Here is a 21,360-nt window from a genome sequence, read left to right on the forward strand (position 1 = left end):
GTCCTTCCACTGTAACTTTACCTTATCCTCTTTCTTTGCATCTTTTGTTCTCATAATTCATAATAAAAAAAAAAGTGAAAAAAAAATTTTTTTGGTTAACAACATCATTAATAATTGTTTCTCATGATCTTTGCAGATGACTCGCTATGTGTCTTTAAGTCAGATATATGAGAGCAATCAATTTGTGTATGTCTATTTCCTTCTGACTGATTTCAGTCAACATGATATCCTCGAGTTCCGTCAATGTTGCTACAAACTGAATGTTGTTCAAGTCTGTGAGAATGGTACATCCAAAAATATGAAAAAGTCAGTATTGGTGGGATTGTAGTGAGGAAGGAACCCTTAGCCACTGTCGGTGGGAATGTCATCAGGCTCAACCTCTATGGAAAACGATGTGGAGATTTTTGCCAAACAATAGAAATAGAACTTTCAAATGATCCAGCAATGTCACTTGTCAGCATCTACCCCCAAAAACACAACAGCATAAATCTGAAGGCTGTATGCACATCTCTCTTCATTACTACACTTAGTACAGTAGCCAAGATATGGAAACAATCCAAATACTCAACTACAGATGAATGAACAAAATCATTTTTCTTCTTTAGTAAAGCATTTGATGTTCTTCCATTTCAGTGCTCCTTTAAAAAATATCACTATATCCATGAAGTCTACTGATCTATTATTAAAAAATCTATACCAAATATCTATCCACTTTCACCCCTTTATGTCATCTATAAATGAACAACAACCACCATAAAGGTCAAGATTAAATTTTCAGTCTAGTGTTTTAAATTCAAGATATATTATTATACATAATAATATAATATTATATTATCTTATAATATAATAAATATAATAGAATTTGTAATATAATATAAATAATATATATAATATATAATATATATATTGGAATTAAGTGTGAAATAAAACTTCTCCAAAAAAGTTATACTGAAAATATAACTGAAAATTCCTTAAAGAATCACATTTATTGTCATTCTCTTTGCTTTATCGAAAGTGGCTTTTTGAAGCTCCTTAATGAAAGGTTTTTCTAAGAGTTCAGAATTTAGAAGTCTGGAAGTTGTAGTTATAAATAAGTCTACTCATGAAAACTAGGGGCTATCTTGAAGACCTCAGAATCTTTTCTAGCTTTAGGATATGTTCAATGAGAATATTTTCCTAAATATTGATGGAGAGGACGGTCTACACTACAGTCTTGAAAGACAATAATGAGATAAGAGAAGATTTTGAAGCATCTAATACTGGCTGCCAGGGCATTTAAAACTGACCCTGGGTCCCAGATATGTCATGAGACCATTTCTGGTAAACCAGATTCTTTGTGTGCCTTCCATATCATTCCCAGGGCTGAAGTTTCCATTTATTTGACCAAGAATGTCTGAATAGCAACTGGGAATCTGATTAATAGATGTACTGCTTAACTTTTAAACTTGTTGTTTTAGCTACATTTAAAACAAGGGTCTGAGACATGAGTTTACCCTCAAAGATGATATATTTATTTTTAACTTATTAAAGATAGTTGAACTAAGACCTTTCTGGAAGAGATTAAGAACCTAAATAAACGGAATCTCAATACACAGAATACAATGGACCTCCACATACTGGGATTGAAGATTATTTGGACCCCAAATATCTGTTCTGTGTTCATTTTCCCACCAACCCTGACAGCTGGCCCTCCACATATCTTTTCAACACTCTTGCCCTTTGTCTCCTGCCATCTGAAATCGGCATGGCTAGAAGTAGTAACACTGATTGTGTTGGCATAAACTATAAATACTAGCTGTCTTTCATACACCTGGAGGCCCAGTTTACCTATACTTCATGGTCTTTAAAAGAAAATCTCTTTAGACTAGAAGGACTCTAAGTAGAGGAAAACCCTGTACTTCTCAATGAAACCTTGCCTATCTGCAGAACCTTATCTAAGAATGGTTAGTGTCTCTTTTTAAAAACTTCAAAGAAAATTCCCTTTGAAAAAGTGGGGAGACTAAAAGTACAGTTTTGCATAAGAATTTCTGTAAATTACCCTTATTTCTCTTGCTTTGTAAATTGACTTAAAAAACACATTATAAGCGATAGAGATACTTCAACTCTTAAGAATGGTACGGATTTAAGTGTCAAATGTTTCCTGGAGACATTATATTTTAAGAACTTTAACTGGGTTGAGGAACTAGGACTATTTTAGCAATTTTGCATAGCTGTAGTCTTTAAGAATCCAATGAGGTTCCTGATTATGCACACATCTGTATGTGAATGTGTGATGTGTGTGTTTGGTTATTATCTACTTACTGTATAAAATAGACGATAGATATCTATTAGAAAGTGAAAGACTCATCTCACAGCAACTAGAGCTTCAGACACATAAAAAAAATCCTACAACTTTAACTTAAAGAACCTAGAAATGGATTTTTATGACATGTTTGAAGCTAGGCCCATTAATGCAGAAAATTGTGTCCACATGAAGAGATGACTTTTTGAAGTCCTATTAATAGGTCCCTCAGTGCTCGAAAGGAGGAGTTGTATTTAAAGTTATGCTTCCCTTTTATTTCCTTCCACATATGTGTCATGTGTCAGTTGTTGGTTTTTAAATCATTGCTTGCTGATATGGTTAAAATGCAAAAGATACATAAGAACCATGACAGTCTTCTCTAAATACTACTAAGGCTTTTGTAAGAAGTTCTGAATTCATCCATAAACTTATTTATAGGTGTCTCTTTAGTAATTAAAATTTTTATTCATTGCACAGGTTGTTTAAAATGTATTTTTAGGAATTGGGTCCCTTCATGGTTAAAGTTAGAACTCTCCTCTGAATATTTTTAATATTTTAAGAGCTGTGCTGTTCTCTAATATCCATAAAGTACATGGAATTTAAATAGTATAACATGTATTATTTAATGCTATTCACTTAAATAATTATTAATCCACACATATCCTCGTGACAAGTTGAGTATTAGCATCTACATAGATGAATGTAATTATAGATAAAGGAAATTTGTATACTAACTTTGAGGCTCTGTCAGTATCATACTGTTTTCTATAAATATTTAAAATTATTAAATAACTCAAGGACACTCAGTGATGATCCCTCCCTTTAAAACCTACATAGTAGCATGATCTTGATTCTACATAAAGGAGAATGATCATAATAAAAGATGTCAAAAGTTCCACCCATAGTTCTCTTAAATAATTATTGTAGGGGGCCGGGTAGGTGGCGCTGGAGGTAAGGTGTCTGCCTTGCAAGCGCTAGCCAAGGAAGGACCTCGGTTCGATCCCCCGGTGTCCCATATGGTCCCCCCAAGCCAGGGGCGATTTCTGAGCGCATAGCCAGGAGTAACCCCTGAGCGTCAAACGGGTGTGGCCCAAAAAAAAAAAAAACCAAAAAAAAAAATTATTGTAGGGAAATAAAATTGCTAATTTACTAGTGACTACTTGTTCATTCTTTTCTCTCTTGACTTTGTATTGTCTAAAGTAGCAGAATAGCATCTTAAAAGTATGAAAAAGATCACATCACTTTTGGGCCAAAATCCCTGTTAGAATTTCTTCCTGGTAACTGGAATATAGACCCTACATGCCAATAGCTCCATCTTTTTAAAAATAATAAGCAATGTTTATTAGTTTTGAGAGCACTTTGATTTAGAATACTTGAGTGTGTCTTAGAAGTCAATTCCACTTCTCTTCAAAATATATGGTATTGAAGTATACTTACACCAAGGCACCAATATCCCGCCAACCACTGACCAGTAGATTCTCCCCAGGTTCTCCTCTTGACCTCAATTCTACATCAGTGCAAGGCTTTGCTTCAAGACTTTGTTTTCATTTTGCCTCCCCTATTTCCCTTACTTGTTTATATCCCTCATAGGCATAAGATGACCTATATTTTTCTTTCTCCTTCTGTCTTATTTTGCATAGTGCCATCCCCTCCAGATCTAAACATGCTCTGCAAAAGGCATTTTCTTACACAGAGAATTATATTCCCATATTTCTTTAATTCTACCTTCTTCTTTCCCCCTCAATCACCCTTTTTTCTCCTGCTATTTTTATCTCTTGGTCTTTGAATCTGGTATCATCTCACTGGAAATGTTACTCTCACTTCTTTCTCCCTGAGTTTACTTAACATCTCTCTGTAGGTTTTACTCCAAGTCACCACTTTTTACTAAAATAGCCCTTTCCATTGGCCATTTTTGCTTGAATGCATACTTATTAGTTTATGAATTTTATGATTTTCTGTCTCTTTGAGATGATAAAATGTAAGGCCAGAAAGTGTCTATTTCTTGTTATTACCATGCCTGAAGCTTACACTTAGGATGACTTAAGATCCAACTGTATAATGGCGTGTATGGTGGGACATGGGTATAAGAAGCTGTTGTGATAAAGAGAGGCTGGGTCAGTGGAGCCACTGAAGCTGAAGACATCCGATAAAGGGTTATTTGGGACTTGCGAGAGAATCGAGTAAAATAAGAAAATCCTGTTTGAGAATTATTACTAAAATGATGTTGACCTCACAAATCCCCTGATCAGCCCAAACCAGAGAACTGCTGATGTGGAGTTTGAATAAGATATAAATTGCTTCATTTCATGTACCAGCTGCTACTCACAATATAACTGGTTTCATCAGTCCCATTTATTAGCGTGCACAGAGCCCTTCACTTAATAAGATTATGTTCCTAACCTTGTAAATGAATCATTTATAACTTTAGATTCATATATTTTTCCCTCATGTAAGCACTGTGATGAATTGTGAGTACCTTCCTGAGAAGAGCTTATAGCACTGATTTGGATTCCTTTGCTTTTTGAAGGCATTTCTGAAGAGGTCTTGCAGTAGATCTCCCCAAGACATAAAGGGTTCCTTTGAGAAGAGTTAGTGCTACTTCCTGTTTAAGATGCCTCAAGTACAACCCCTCTGAAGGGAATCTGAGCACTCACTGCCTTTGTGTATGAGTGTGTGTGTTTGTGGGCATACACATGCGTGCATTATTTCTACTCCAAGCTATAGACAACACAACTACGTGTCTGAGAGCCCTGGCTTAGGAAGTCATATCCAAACTGGCATATTAGATTCTTTACTGACTTCTTTATGATCATATAATCTGGAAAAACCCAGAAACCCGTGGGGAAACATGTGCCTTATATTTTATTTAGGTTGAGCAGTTCTTAAACTTTAAGCTGTGTTTTCCTCAGATGGTTGCTGTGAAGATTAGATTTGATGAAAGAGAACACACTGGAAAAAAAAACTTTGAATGCTTAGAATGGTGTCTATTTAAGGGACAAAAATAAATGGGGTCCTGGCATCAGCCTTAAAAGCTTATCCAGGTGATTCTCATGTACAAACCAATGTGGAAACCTATTGATGAAATTATTGGGTAGAATTCCAGATAGAAACTCGTAGCAAGATGGATGGTACAATAATGTAGCTATTCCATTCTTGTTTGAAAATGAACATAACACCTTTAGAGAGTACCTTTTTTCTATGCCCAGATATACCTTCTGCTTTTAGTTCATCAGAATATACTACTTTGTCATGTAATTATATCGATTGATCTTTAGCCAGAGCTTGGTGATCTTCATTTGACTTAGAGCAACAAAAACCTGGGTTGAAAATAGTCTCTTGAAATATCGAGCAATAATTTTCACCATACTTTGATTTATAAGCTATCTAGAAATTATTTAGGCCTGTAGTATTGGGACTAATGGCTTTCCATGAGCAACAGATTAATGGGCATGTGCTTGTGTTGATATGAGTCTTTTCAGTCTAAGGGTTTGTTCACTTATTCGTGGCTGTGTTCTTAATTGGGGGATGTTAATACATAAGGGTGATATTTTATGAGTCTGGAATGTGATAAATCGTGTCTATTTCTGTTCTCCGAGGCAAATAGTTTCTTTGGATTTAAACACTCTCATTAGGCAGCCCTCAGGATGAAAAGTAAAGCCATTGTCAGTCCAGGCCCAGAGGGGTCACAGCGCTATCCAAAGGACACACTTTGGAAGCAGATCTCATTATGTGTCTGATGTGCAATTTGTGGTTGAAGTGACTGGGCCATATTCAGAAATGGAATTTTCTCATCTGTAAAATGGGCAAACTAATAATGCCTATAAAATATGAATGCAGGTACCCCAGATATAATTAATCTATAGATCAATTAAGCATCGTTAATTTTTTTCTTAGGATTCCATTATCCCTATTGATCAACTGTATGCTTGCTAGGATGGCATGTACTGAAAGAGGAATTGCCTCAGTGCTAATATATGATTTCCTCTTTTCAAAATGAAGGTGTACCTTGTATATCTCCACTTAGGACTGGAGATAAAGCAGGCGTATGTTTTGACAACAAAGCTTAATTGTAGACACATTGAATTTGTATAGAGAAATACATTTATATTTGATACATTTATAAAACAGTGATATGGAAGACTCACTACATAATGAATAGTTGTATTGAAAAACATTTCTTTTTGTTTTTGGGGGGGTCACACCCAGCAGCGATCAGGGGTTACTCCTGGCTCTATGCTCAGAAATCACCTCTGGCAGAATTGGGGGACCATATGGGATGCCTGGATTCGAACCACTTTCCTTCTGCATGCAAGGCAAAAGCCCTACCTCCATGCTATCACTCCGGCCCCTAAAAAACATTTTTTAAAATACTGGGTATCTGTAAAACACAATTCTAGGCTATGGTCTGACAATGTCAAACATTATCCTAAATTTTTGTTTTAAAAAATACATGAGCTTTTTAAGCTCTGAAAAGATAGTGTACTATGGTGGTTAACCTGGATCCTAGCATCAGCACCCCATTTGATCCCTAAATATAACTAGGAATGATGCTTGGACATAAAGCTAGAAGTAAGCTCTGAGTACCATTAGGTATGGCCCCAAAACAAATAAAATCAATCCAATTTTTTTCTTAATTTTTATTTAGTAAAAGATCGAGGTTTAAAAAGTTATTGATAGTTCAGCATCAGAGTGGTGACACAAGCTGTAAGTCATTTGCCTTGAGCGCTTTAGCCTAGGATGACCTGCAATTTGATCCCCCAGCATCCCATATGGTCCCCAAGCCAGGAGCTATTTTTGAATGCACAGCCAGAAATAGCACATGAGCATCACTGGGTATAGCCGAAAACCAAAATAAATAAATAAATAAATAAAAGTAATTGATTGTTAAATTTTAGGCATTAATATTTTAACACCATTCCCACCACCAGTATTCCAATAGTTCATCATTCTTAAATCCTTCTTCCTTCTCCCTTCTCCTGCCTGCCACCTTGGCAATTTACTTTAAAAAAAAAAAATCAGATTTTGCAGCTTAGATCTCATGTTTTCAGTGTTGTTGAGTCTGTGGTTTGGATGCCTTGCCATACCACTCTTCCATATCCTCGTCCCCAACCCAAGGCCAGAGCTCTGTACCCCATTCCTACTTTTCTCATACTTTTTTAAATGCTTAATTAAGCATGCTTTTGCTTTTCACATATAGTTCTTTGTTTTTCCTTTTTTTTTTTTTTCTTTAGATTGGTGCATAGTATGGTACTTGCCTTGCAGATTCGGATTTCTGTGTCTTAACCTGAGCAGGCTCCCTTTCCCCTCTAGGGCCCCTTTCTAAGATACAGAAGTAATGAGTCTAAAAGCAAGAAAGAGGGTGTCAATCTCAGAACAGTCAGAGAGAGCCCCCTCAGCCTGCCGTAGAAACTAGCCCTCATTTTCCTCATAGCCTAAATTTCCCAGAGACGCTGACAGCAGAAGGGAATGTCTGGATATTTTTGCTGTTTAGTACTTTTTCACCTGCCTGTAATAGATCTCTGTAATAGTTGGGAAGGGAAATGGAATAAAATGTGGGTAATGGCGGGGACACTCAGAGTTATGTGACTCCTGAGCCACATTCACAGTCACCATTAACCTAAAGAACCACATGACTCCAGTATGACTGTAGAATTTAGTATAATAGGATATTCATATAGAGAAATTAGAAGGCTTAAAGAGCCACCAATTAAACATAAAGGGGCCCGAGTGACTGGACCTAGACTGTGACCGTCTCTGCCTTAGAGAAATGGAAAACCCGCTAAGGTTTCAGGCACGCAACTAATATTGTCCTTATATTTTTCTTTCTTTTTTTTTTTCTTTTTGTCTTGGAATTGTGTTGAATGTTCTGTGTATACCACTGGATGTAGTTTCTTTCACATGTAAAAGCTGAGCACATGTCCCTAACCAAGACCAAGGCAATATTGTCAACCTTTTAACCTTCACAGGGGTAAACTGAGTATCAGGGTAACTCGGGACCACTTCCACCTTTGAGATTTAGAAAATTGCACAGATTTTTCTCATAGCTGTAGAGACTTGAAGTTCAAGATGTAGCCAGATGTTCTCTCCCTGCCAATTCATCTTATGGTCACCAGATTATTTGTGTCATCAGGGACAGAATTTACCCTCAGTATATCTTCCTCTTCTTTTTCTTTTCTTTTCTTTTCTTTTCTTTTCTTTTCTTTTCTTTTCTTTTCTTTCCTTTTCTTTTCTTTTTTTTTTTTTTTTGGTTTTTGGGTCACATCCAGCAGCACTCAGGGGTTCTTCCTGGCTCTATGCTCAGAAATCGCTCCTGGCAGGCTCGGGGACCATATGGGATGTCAGGATTTGAACCATCAACCTTCTGCATGCAAAGCAAATGCCTTACCTCCATCTCTCTCTCCAGCCCCTTTTTTGACCAGTCCTATCACATCAGAAGTGTCCCCTTATGGCCACAGTTCGTCTTAATTATTCTTTCAATAGAAGTGATATGAAATATTAGAACTTATGGATATTTCAGCCACTGTTTTCTAAGCTTCCCCCAGTTCCAACCCAGTTCTGTCCCCAAGAAATCTCTGGCTTGATACAGATCCACCACGCCTTTCTGATCTACATGACAAAGGAAAAAGCCTCCCTGGTGGAAAATAGCATGAGAATATTTTACAGATGCTTGACACTTGAAAAACTAGAGTAAATTCCTTCACAACCAGAAAAATAAACCTCATTTCGTATCCCAGGCATGTTTCTGTGCAAATGAGTACTTGCCATTCTCATCCTATTTCCCACCCAAGTTCTCTCTCAACCAGAGTTTCTCAAGCATTGACAGACACGTGCCTTACTTGGGAATGTGGTTCAAATGAAAATTCCAGTAACAAGCCTGTGGGAGCCTGAAAAATAGTGATTGTGTTCCAGATTTCTCCAGCTTTGCTATGCTCACTTCTTTTAAAAACTTTGATTTATTTGCTCACCTACACTTTTCTGCCACTAGGCAGGGATACTCACTCTTGGTTCCTTGTCTCACAGAACAAGCTTTTCCCCTTATATAAAGCTGGTCACTCAAACACTAGGTCCTAGTATTCCAGGTGGAGTCAACCCCTCTTTTCTTAGCCACTCACTAACCTGTGAACACCACTGGTTACTTTAGGGCTTCGGTGCTCTTTGAACAGGTTTAAATAGTTTGCCATATCTGCGTGGATTTGAGCCTTGGGGAGCTGTGTCCAGCCACTGGAGGGGCAGCCACCAGCCTCCTATACTGTTGGATTAACCAGCCTTCACCATTAACAATGATGGCTTCCTCTTCTACATGTCAAAGAACCACCTGGGTGGGATGTACTTCTAGATAGGTTCTTTACCTTAGTTTTTCCCACTTCTCACCCACAGGGGTGGTTCTAAATTCTTAATAAATACTGAGTCCTGGCTGGCCTCCTCTTCTTTCTCCATGTGGAGCAAGGTTAGGGGTAGCAAGGACCTAACCCTAACCTTAACGCTAACACTAACCCTAATCTCCTAATTTTTAGGTGGAGTAAAGTCCTCAGACCCATGTTTCATCTCTTTTCAACCTGGTTTGGATTATTTCCTAAAGAGGCCCTGCTCCAGACCCACTTCCCACTTTGCAATGGGATTACAGTGTGTATTTTTCCCTGCACTGTACTAGGGCTGTAAAGTATCATATGGGGATTGAATAAATGTAAAGTATCATATAGGGATTAATTTAAAATTGAGTGAGTACAGCTGTCGCTGTTTTTCACCTGATATATATTTTTAAACTTAGTGGATACTTTTTAGAACTTAAGATGTTGATCAGGAAAATAGGGACTTCAGTGTGCAGGAATTTAAGAAATATTCAAGATGGGATAGAAATGTTCCACCTGCTCATTCCCAGTTATTGCTCTACCTAGTTATATGTGATCTTAGAAAAGTCTAGGTGAAAAGAAGATACAGTTGGCAAGGAAGAACAAGTATGTGCTACAGGTGTGCTAGAGCTCTGAATTCCATCAGCATCATTACATGGTCCTTGAGTACCCCTGGAACAATCCCCTGAACATCAATGGGCCTCAACACTGAAATCAAAGAGCAGCTAAAATGACTTGAAGTGGGTAGTTGAGAGTCTTAGTCTCAGGCAGAGCTCAAACCAGGAGGGGCTGGTTAGAAAAGGCAGAGAGAGAAGAGCTTCCAATAAGACCAAAAAAGGGAACGTGCATTCCTCAAGGCCAGTGAATCTCAGGAGACATGACATTGCTGTTGAACTGGAACATTCCAGATGCTAGAGTGACAGCCATGGCCTCATCCTTTCCTCATCAAGAGTCTTGCTAAAATCTGCCCAGGGCTTGGATTTCAATGATGACACTGCCCCTTTGAACTCTGTTTGCTGTCTGATTTCCCCCATCCATTCTTCTTCCTTTTTTCTCCTTTCTCTCCTCTCTTGCTTCCATTTCGACGCTCTCACTTCTTTCCTCCTTTTATCTCTGTTGTGGACTGAAGAAATGAAAAGAAATGAGTAATTAAAACAGCCTGAATATGTATTTAATGATTAGTTTTTGAAAATTAACAAAAAATAAAAAAGAGCCTCAGATGTAAAGATATGGTGGGATCCAGGTAGCACTGGAGTGAACTGAGGGCCTCTGATCATGCTGGCCCCTTCTTTGATTTGTGATTGACTCCAAACTGCATAAAGCTTCAATGAGGGAAAAGGGAAGAAGGGATAAAGGGAAACAGAGAGAGAGAGAGAGAGAGAGAGAGAGAGAGAGAGACAGAGACAGAGACAGAGACAGAGACAGAGAGGCAAAGAGAGAGACAGAGACAGAGACAGAGATAGCTCCTGACAGTTAACAATCTTAGAATATCTCTTAAGATATATTTATACTGTCCCCCTGTCTGAATTCACCCATGTCAGAATACCTATCTTTCTGGAGCATGATTGGGCTATTGTAGCAAAATCCACATGCCTATTTCATGCCAGTCTACTTGCTTCATTCTAGCCTTGGCTTAAAATTCCTCCTCATCTTTTCAAACTCAGACCATGCTTCCCTGAAGAGTTTCTGTTCCTCACTGGCTGCATTGCTCACTATGGAACTGATTTTATTACAATGCTCATCACTTGGGAATTGATAGCTTTTTTTTGCCCCCCCCCCTTTTGTTTTTGCCCTACCCACTGAATCTATAATCCCATAAAGAAGGAACAAGTAGTCGTGTTCTCTGGCAATTTACTTAGTTTATGTTTGCTGAATAAAAATTATGACTTCTGCAAGAAAAGCATCATTGGCATGCAACCCACCTGTCATATCATCAGTAGTGTTGATCTTAGCTAGAAAAATCAGGAACTACACACATGCTAATTTAAACATATCAAAATGTTGCTCCATAATATTTTAAAGCAATTCACAAAAGGTTGTTCATTTTCTTAAAGTTAGAAATTCTGTTAGCGCTTTTAAAATGATTCATTTAGAAAATTCAACATATGCACTTTAAAAATAGTACGTCTTTATATAAGAACTACTATTCTTATTTTGCAGGCAAACCAACACAAAATTTATGGCTTTTTCAAGATTTTGTTATAATAAAAATCTTTAGGTTAAGAATCACTTTATTTCCCTAGGTGGCTCATTCCTATTTATAAGGAATAAGTGTTCTAAAATAAATATAAAATACTAAAATAAATATAAATACTAAAATAAAATAAATATAATTTTTGAATTTAGTGGAACATATTATAGAAATTGTCAGAATTATATTTACCTTGGCCTATGCAATATGTTAGATCAAAATAAACATGTATAATATAAACAATATATTATTTTTCCTTGACCCAAACATATATATTGTAAATGTTTATTTGCCTTGACTCAAACATATATACACATTATATATTATTATTAATGTATGCGTACATATATTATATTGCATATTACATGCAATAAGTGTACATGCATTAATAGTATATACATGTGATTATATTATGTAATAGATATATTATATATGTATATATGTTTGAGTCTAGGAAAGTAATATTTTGTTTATATGATATGTCATGTTTTTAGTTATATATAATATATGCATGTGTGTTATAGATACTAGAATATATGCAAGTATATATGCATCATATAATTATATACTTTCTGGCTTACTTTTTAATGTCAACTGTTTTCTTATATTTATGTTACATTGACTTACATGTGTTTGTGATATGCATGCATATGATGCCAATGAATATGTATGCACTGTCTATTTTTCTATACATATATATCGTATGTGACCTACAATAACTTATTATTAAAACCCACTCTCTTAATTCTTTGAGGCCAGCCAAAGATTCCAGATATAGAGCTTTTAATAGCTCATCTGAACATTCTGGAACAAGGAGCATTAACATAACTCCCAAGCTGCAAATGCTCAGGCCATGAGCACCATCCTGGACTCTTGAGCTGAGCTTATTCTGTAAATTGTGTTGCTTCCTCTGTTGGGATATCTCCTGTCATTTGTTTTGTGCTCTGGTGAACACTTTTGAGTTGTAATGACTGACAAATTGTGCAAGTGATAGTGCTGAATCTGTCAGCTGGAAGTTAAAAATGTAGGCTTGCCTGTGTGGCTTGAGGCATTATTTTGTTTTAGTTCTCAAAGCCAAAGAAAATCCCTGTGAAAGGTTAGCAGGTTTTTAGGAACTGGCTCAAGTTTTCTCAACATTATCAAGAGTACTCTGAGCATCTCTTGCACCAGGGAGAATTGACTCACTATGATCTGACATTTGTCAGCACTTTGAAGACTCAGAGAAATGTGTGTGGCAACTCGGTACCTCGATTTTGAAATCCCCAGCCTCCCAACCTTGCTACAATACCAATCCATTCAGCACTCCTGGCTCTGCTTTCTCCCACTCACTCACAGCCCCTGCTCTCCAATTCTAAGAATGTGCTTGTCTATTGTTCTATTTTATTCTTATCTATTGAACTTGGTTATCTCATGTTAATTCCCAACCAGGCACACTAGATTTAGGTGTTATTAAAAAAATATTAGTTTTGCTTTTTCTTAGTAGTGGTTTCTTTCCACTTGAAACATTTCCTCTTAAAAAAAAAAAGAACCTTTAACTGCCATCACAAAGAAGCTATGGGGGGCATGGAGCCACACAGAATGGTTGTGAAGATTGGGTGCAGAATCTTCTAGTGGGAGACATAGCTCATGAGTATAGGCTTTGGAGAAGATACCTGGGCTGGATTCACCCCATCTGTCTTTTCCTTGGAAGATTGGCTACAGATTGCTTTGGGTTCTTTTTTCAATTTTGTGGAGATGAAAGATTTGCAAGATTTGGCAACTCTGATTTTGCAAGGGAGCGACTGAGCAAGGATGAGGTATCGTCATGTACTTTGGAAAATCAGGAAGTTTGGGAAGTGTCAACTTCCTTGTGCTGCAGTGCCTATATATCAAGCAGGTACTTCAATAATGATTAACGGCAGTCTGAATTGACTCCAGAGGATGGAAAACAAAGCCTGGTGCTTAGATGAAGCTTCTGTTCCACAGTCATACAGAAAATGTTTGTTTTTCTCTATAGGTTCAAACCAGTGTCCTTTCTGAACCAAAGGATTCCCCAGCAGAGGTTGGGGTAAGTGTTTATATTTCCAAAAGACCTACACTTCTAAGTAAAGATCTGTGGCTTGCATGCACATGTGTGTGTGTGTGTGTGTGTGTGTGTGTGTGTGTGTGTGTGTGTGTGTGTGTTTTCCTGGCTTCCTGCCTGGTAGCTGACAAAGGAAAATGAAATTGAATTAAACTAACAGGGTGTGATTCTGTGAGGCAGCCCTGTCATTTACATGCTGAATTGCACAGAATTCATGCCTTGTCTCCTGAAAACCAACCGCAGTTGAATCCATGCTTAGTTCTGGCTACAGATGAGCCTTGAGATTGCCCTGTGGGTGTCTATGATGCAAAAGGGCCAGAATCTGGACCCACAGGAACTCTAGACCGCACAGCTGTGAGCTGGTGCCACTGCAGGAAGGAGGCAGAGGCTGAGTTGATACAAAATTTCCTGCTGTTTAAAGTCTGTACTGTGGAATTTACCCCTGAAACTCCATCGTCAGGTGAATAGGCCTCAGGTTTTCTTGATGCATTGAACCCACATATTTCCAAAGGGGAAAGAGGATGAGGGTCATAGCTGCTTCTTGCCTAAATTGTGCAGCTTTTGAAACATACTTTGGTGGGCAAATGTACTTAGAGTTTCAAGCTTGCTACCAGACAATTTGATTTACTTATCTTGTGAAATGATCATTTCAGTGCGCTTCGCTGCTGTATGTCTTTCTAATGCAGTTTGTCTTGCTCTGAGATACAGGTCAGGTCATGTTTTGGCCTCCTCCTCTCATAAGAACCTTTCTTTCTGAAAGAGTTGTTGGTTGTTCTTGTCAGGGTCAGCAGTGTCCTTTGTCAGCATCTCGATGATTTTACTATCATCTTTACTTCCATGAATTCCAGTTCTTGATCAAACACAGCACATCACCTCAGTAAGGCCACCACCACCAAGTTTTATTTCTTTCCTCCATACACCAGTGAGTTAAGTTTGGCTTATTTTTTTTATGGTGCTGGGTCCTGAATCTCATATGTCTAGTGTAAGTATTCTACAGCTGAATCACATTCCTGGTGCCTTCTTTGCATTCTTATTTTGGGAGATGGGTGGGCTGTTGGAAAAGACCCTGGAATGTGCAGAGCTTACTTCTTACTATACTCAGGAATCATGTATGGCGATGCTCAGAGGACTATGTGTGATGTCAGGTACTGAAACCGGGTCACAATGTGCAAGACCAGCATCTCAATATCTGTAGTATCATCTCTGTAGTCCTTTTTGCTTTCTTAAGCAACTATTTTCACTGTGTTTTAATAAAATACCTTTCTTTTTCTTTCTCTGCCGTTTTTATTTGTTTTTATTTACTTACACCTAGTTAGCCCAATGCCCATTCTTTGCATTAATCTGAGAACAGATATTAAGGTATTTGTTTAAATGTGCAAAAAGAGAGGATTGCAGAGAACTTTTTATATTTTCCAGGTGATTTAGCAACACCAATTTGGTGGTTTCTTTTGACTAGGTGATTTTTTTTTTATGGGGAGTAGGTTACATTTCTTCTTTGCATGAAAAAGACAACCATGCCCCTTAAGATATACATGAGGCACTGTATATCAGCCTTGAAAGTAATTTTAATATTGTAGTGAATATATGAGAATCACCATCATTCAATTACAATCCATACAATAAGTAATGTGTTCTTTGCTCCTGTTTTTCACATCATGTTTTGCAAATCCAATGTTCATAGAAATAACTGCAATTAATTCAACTACCATATTTTCTGGTGTCTAAGGTGACTGGGCTTATAAGACAACTCCCCTACTTTTCCTGTTAAATATAGGGTTTGGGTTATATTCATCGTGTAAGACTACCTCTCTTTTAACACACACCAAATGGAAATTAAAAAACACAAGAGAAAAAGAGTAGAACCCTCAAAGTTTAACAGTATATGTTAAATAAAGCTAGACTTTGGAGTGCCAGCAATCATTTTACATTTGTCATTTGTAGTGAGTGACTGATTTTTTTTTAATTGTGATCTACATTAAGAGCAGGGAGAGGGGGCTCCTCCAAGAGCAGCTGGCTGAGGTGCAGTGATTAATAGGACAGCTAGAGGAAGACAGAGCTCCTCCTCCGTGTCCCATAAAATCTGAACAGAGTCCTGAACACCAGAAAGCCATATACCCAGCGGCTGGATAAGATGCAGTGCTTGGTAATCAATGACTCAACTCCTCTGTGTGCCCTGAAAGATGAATCAGGACAAGCAGAGGACTAAATGATGACGCCTGGCATCTGGATGGGATGTGGCAGTAAGAAAGGGGCGGATCACTCGTCCCTGAAGCTGGAGTAAGTTTCAGCATGCTGTATACTGGCGTATAAGAAAGCCCCCGACTTTTAAGAAGTTTTTCATAGGTTAAAGTCATCTTATATGCTGGAAAATACTGTATATTGTTTGCTGAAGTATCAACTAAGCTTTATCACTTTAAAATATAATTAGTAAAATTGATTAGTTTTACCCTTCTTTCCCTCTCATTCGTTCCAGGGGGTTAAGTGAATATTCATAGAAATATGAATAGATTATTTTATAAATTATAAATAAATCCTCACTTTACCTATAACCCAGTGTACCAATAAATGAAAATATGCCCTCAGGCTCACATACAGACCACCTCATTGTTCCTACTACCTTGAGAAGCAATCCTACATAATTTGGAGATTTTGGAAATAAATTCTACATCCCAAGTAGCCCCAACGCCCAATGGAGTGTGTTATTTTGGGAATAATGAAGATGATATTTCTACTTCAATAGCATCTCCCTCTGTGGTCAGACACTTTGGCACCCTGTAATGTCAATGCTGCTGTTGCCTAGTTGGAATTGGCACAGATTGTGATTATTATTTCTGTAAATTCACTGCATATCTTTCTGAGCTGAAGTACAGTGCTGACAGTTGTGATGGCAAAGATGAACACATCAGTTTGGTTCATGACAGATGACCACATGGTGTATGGTGGATGCACTGTGAAGCCTAGAGCAGAAGGGACTCCATTTTATCAAACCACTGTTAAGTTTCCACTTAAAACTAACAAGACTAGGTTTCCATTTAAGGACTAAGTTTCTATCTCACAATAATGATACAGACCCTAAGGCCCTCTAAACTACAGTATATCACCTTAGACATCTAGCCATAAAAGTACATGATAAAAGACCCTAGATCAAATTAAAGCCAATCAGTTTTAAGACCAAAACTTCCTGCTTCTTGCTCTATATTACCTGGCTTAAGATCTCCCCTCCGGGGGGGGGGGGGGGGGGTGTCACCTCCTGCAGGAGGTGGCCTTGGCTGGTCGGTTAGTAACTTGTTAGTAGATGGAATAAAGCTTTGCTACAGTGCCTTGGTGGCAGACACCGAGCTGCCCAGATCTGGCCTCCTTCGTGGTCATGGTAGCTTGCAGAGCCATTCAGTAGCATTAGTCCCACAATTTCCCTGCAGTTGCACTGCATGATGTGTCTGTGTCTGCCCAGAAATAGCCTCTTCACCTGTCTCTCATTGCCAAATTCCAGTCTGGCCACTTGCTGCCTTTATTGCACAAAGCTAGCAATAGCATTCAGGACTAATGGGACTTAATTGAAAGTTGGTGGGTAATGTGGAATTTCTAATTAGTCTTTTTTTATTTAAGTGAGGGTCAGGGAGAGCATGAGTTTAAATTACAAAAAAAAACAAAACACTGTTGCAGAACAACCCTTGATGGGGTTGACTGATGGAGGGATGGAGGATGAGGTCTTCCTCCTCCAGCTTGGACCATGCATCTGCTACCCTGTTCAGCCAGCTGTTCTGAGGTGAATGTGGCGGGTATAAAGGTAATAGGCAGTCAGGTTTCTGGAGATAAGAGCTTTATTCCGTGCATAAGGCTGAAGCCAAAAGCCCCAGAATCAGCCCCAGGAAAAAAGCCCCTTGCCTTCCACAGACCCTTGCTTTTATACATCAGAATCAGGTACCACCCTAGGGTGGGAGCAGAATCAGGTCACACCCTAGGGTAGGGCACAATCACTGATCAGGATAGGATCAGTAACATAATAATCCCATGGAAATGTTTACATACACGACAATTCCCCCGTTTTTAGTAAACAAATATTAATAATATGCACAAGTTATATTGTCTATAATTATTAAAGGAAAAACTATGCAATAATAAAAGAGTGGCTGTTCACTGATTATTGGAACTGGAGAGACCATTTTATTATGGCAAGTAGGGCATCTACCTTGCACATGGTTGAACCAGGTTCAATCCCTGTCACCCTGTGCTTTCCTATGTGTGACACCAGGAGTAATTTCTGAGTATTGCAGAGCGTGCTCCCCAAATAAAACCCTGAGGATTAATGAAAGAGAAGTGAGGTGTATATACTTGGGAGGGCTATACTGGCTGAGCTCAGGACTTAATTCCTGACTCTGTGCTCAGGGATCACTCCTGACTGTGATTGGGGGATTATATTGATTCTAGGGATCAAACTCAGTTGTTTTTATGTATGGCAAGTGACTTGTGAATCTCTCTTCAGCCTGGAAAGAGCATATCTTTCTTTACAAAAAGTGTCTTTGAGATTCTGTGGTTTAAAACACTGCTGAAAGGACATCTTAAAAGACAGAATATTAAATCAACATCTTCTTAGACAGAATATTAACTTGACTACCATAGAAGAAATCTGCCTACTAAACTTGTTTTGATGTCGTGCATTTCAGTGAATTGCATAGTTTATGTTGTAAAAGAGCATTACTTTTACAGGATCACTAACTTGACCAGTAGTAATTCCATCATCATTACACATATTTATCACATGATTTCTGTGTAGAAAGCCATAGGCATTTTTCAGAAAAAAATGGAATGGAAATTCACATGTAACTGAATTCGAACCTCAACAATGTGGGAGGGACAAAGGAAGCAATTGAGTATGTAATATTTCAGATGTTGATAAATGCTACTAGGAAAAAACACAATCGGATTAGAAATAAATATGGCCTATTAGATATGTCTTCTAATGTTAGGAAGAAGTACTCATTATATAATTAATACTACTAACAATATTATTATTGTTATTGGGGGTATATTTGCACAGGGATCACTCCTGGTGATGCTCAGGAGACAATATGGGGTACTGTTACTCAAACTTAGTCATTATGACCAAGACAAATTCTTTCCCTGCTGTACTTTCCAAACTTCAAAGGGTGAGGTTAGAAGCCTTCTTCTTTATAACAGGGATGTATAGTGAGTCTCTCTGGTGAAGAAAGTTTGTTCATTTCTCTCTCTCCAAGGCTCCTTTCACCATCTTTTGAAAAGTCTTTCCACATTTCTGTATCCTCTATTCATACAGCTCTTGAACTTGTTTTTTCCTACTTTGATTCACTCTCAATGTATCAGAGCTTGTTTTCACCAATCCTGTATTTTTACAAATCATTCTCCACTTGAGTTTGGTCTTCTGTGCCTCTGGCTTTGGTGATTTGGTGTTTATAGCAACTCTTTGAGTTTAGCTAATTAAACAAGACACTACTGCAATCAGACTGTGCCATCTCCAATTTCAGAACTGGTTTGTATCCCAGTATGTAGGTTTGCCCGTAATTCTTTTGAATGAAATCTTTGGAAATGGAGGAAAAATTTTTCCTGAAGCTTTTATCTTTTTCCAATGACCAGTTAGTGGGTACAGTCTTTATACAAGTAGTAGGTGCCTTCTTTCCTCTGAAAAGATGTAATTGGCCCCAGACTCTTTAACTCTAATTTCCTATTCTAGCATAGCCTTGCAAGCAACCTTTGAGGAGAAAATTTTCTAAAACTTGTATTGGCTTCTTCTTGGTTAGGACCAAGTGGTAGGTAGCAATGTCATAAAGAATATGACAGATTTGATAATGTCACATGTATTGCTAAAGCCCAAGGAAAATACGGGAGATGCTATTCACAGCACATGACTTTTAAATCAGAAGTAACTAGGAATGCTTAAAAAAATGATAGGTTTATATCCTGAAAAAAAAAAAAACCCTGCTAATTTAATTTTTTACATTATAAGTCTAAGAACATAGACAACTGATATTCACAGTCAGTACTCAACATAATAGGCTAAAAAGCAATTTTTAAAATATAACTGGATAAGTAGCATTCTTTTGTGTGATGGATGAAATTGTCCCATGTCAGTATAGAAATAACAAAGAAAACAAATGCTTTTCAACATTGCTGTGATGGGGAGAAATAGAGAATTTCTATTTATAACTTGTGCAGAGTCCCACATAAAAATAGCTCCAACTAACAGATTTGTGCATATCTGGAAAACAAAGTTTTCACTGCCAGAGACTTGAGGAATTCTAATAAGAACAATCAGAGACTTGGTAAATATTGAAAATTTATCCTCTTTTCTTCCCACTCACACTTTTTCTATGGAGAGAGTAATCAGTTGACAGGAAGATCCTAATGTCTGGATTTTTTGTTTTGTTGCTTTCCTGGCTCTGAACACTTTCTCTAGAACAGAAAAGGTGCATCTGTCCCTTCCTAAAACTTCTCCCCTGGAGCTGCATCTCGGACTGAGAATTGTGTCTCTTCCAATGAACTCTACTAGCTCCGAATCTCATTGATGTCATATTTTATTCTCCGAAAGACTAATTTTGTGGGATTGGTGGGACAGCAGTTATATTAGGAATCTCAGACTTTAATGAAATCATTTCTTTCTGGTTTACAGCGAAGCTTCCTGGGCTGTGCCAGCTTTAAAGTGGGGGACCTGCGAAAGTCAAAGGAACAACTTCTTTCCCTGAATCTCAGGTGGGTCTTTGTGGAATGTGAAGCAAAGTTAACTTATCCAGGATGGGTTTTTTTTTGGGAGGGGGAGGGGATCCGGATTGAAATTGATTCGTTTGATTGATGTTGGCATAGTTACTCTTGATAACTCTCGATAACATATTACAGCAATGATTCTAGCTTATCTTCAACTCCATGTTTCAGACTTCAAAAGTGATAAGCCCTCTTTAGAGCAAAAATATTATTGCTACATTATCATTTAAGTTATGACATTTCCTTAAAGTAGGAAAAATGAGTAGAGATGATGAGCATGCTATTGATGTTTCTGCTACTTATCAAAACGTTCCTTTTGAAATCAAGCAAGTTTCTTGGTTTGAACTGTCTATTAACTCTAGCATTGAAGGTTATTTATCATCACAGAAATTTACTGATTGTTCTCTTTTTAGCAGAACTTGTTGCTTTATCTATAAATATAAAGTAAATACAGCAGTTAAGACAGATTCATGTTAAAAGAGACAATAGATCATAGTTAATGTGGACTGCAAATGCAAATTTTTATAAAGAAGATCACAGCAGTTTACAACAAGTTGTTACAAATCTCTTAATCCTGATTTTTTTTAATCTTTAAATCTTTTTCTTTGGACTTTGTACTATGGTTGGAAGATGTTTTTAAATATTCCATTGAACTGATAACAACTGAATTTGTTTTAGAGCTGTATCAAGTGGTTCTTGGGTGCTTCTTACAGTGCCAAGTTAGGAGTCACTCTTAGAAGTGCTG

The 21,360-nt window shown here is 37.6% G+C and overlaps 1 protein-coding gene across 1 annotated transcript in view; it reads left to right on the forward strand.

Annotated features, from left to right (window-relative positions):
• Positions 1-21,360, forward strand: part of INPP4B (inositol polyphosphate-4-phosphatase type II B) — a 620,782-nt gene that overhangs the window by 338,453 nt on the left and 260,969 nt on the right. The window contains exons 7-8 of the mRNA XM_049770019.1: positions 13,818-13,868; positions 20,527-20,606. Coding sequence (XP_049625976.1) covers positions 13,818-13,868; positions 20,527-20,606 — 131 coding nt within the window. The remainder of the gene's footprint in view (positions 1-13,817; positions 13,869-20,526; positions 20,607-21,360) is intronic.

The sequence above is a fragment of the Suncus etruscus genome, chromosome 3 (assembly GCF_024139225.1).
Source record: "Suncus etruscus isolate mSunEtr1 chromosome 3, mSunEtr1.pri.cur, whole genome shotgun sequence".
NCBI lineage: Eukaryota > Metazoa > Chordata > Mammalia > Eulipotyphla > Soricidae > Suncus > Suncus etruscus.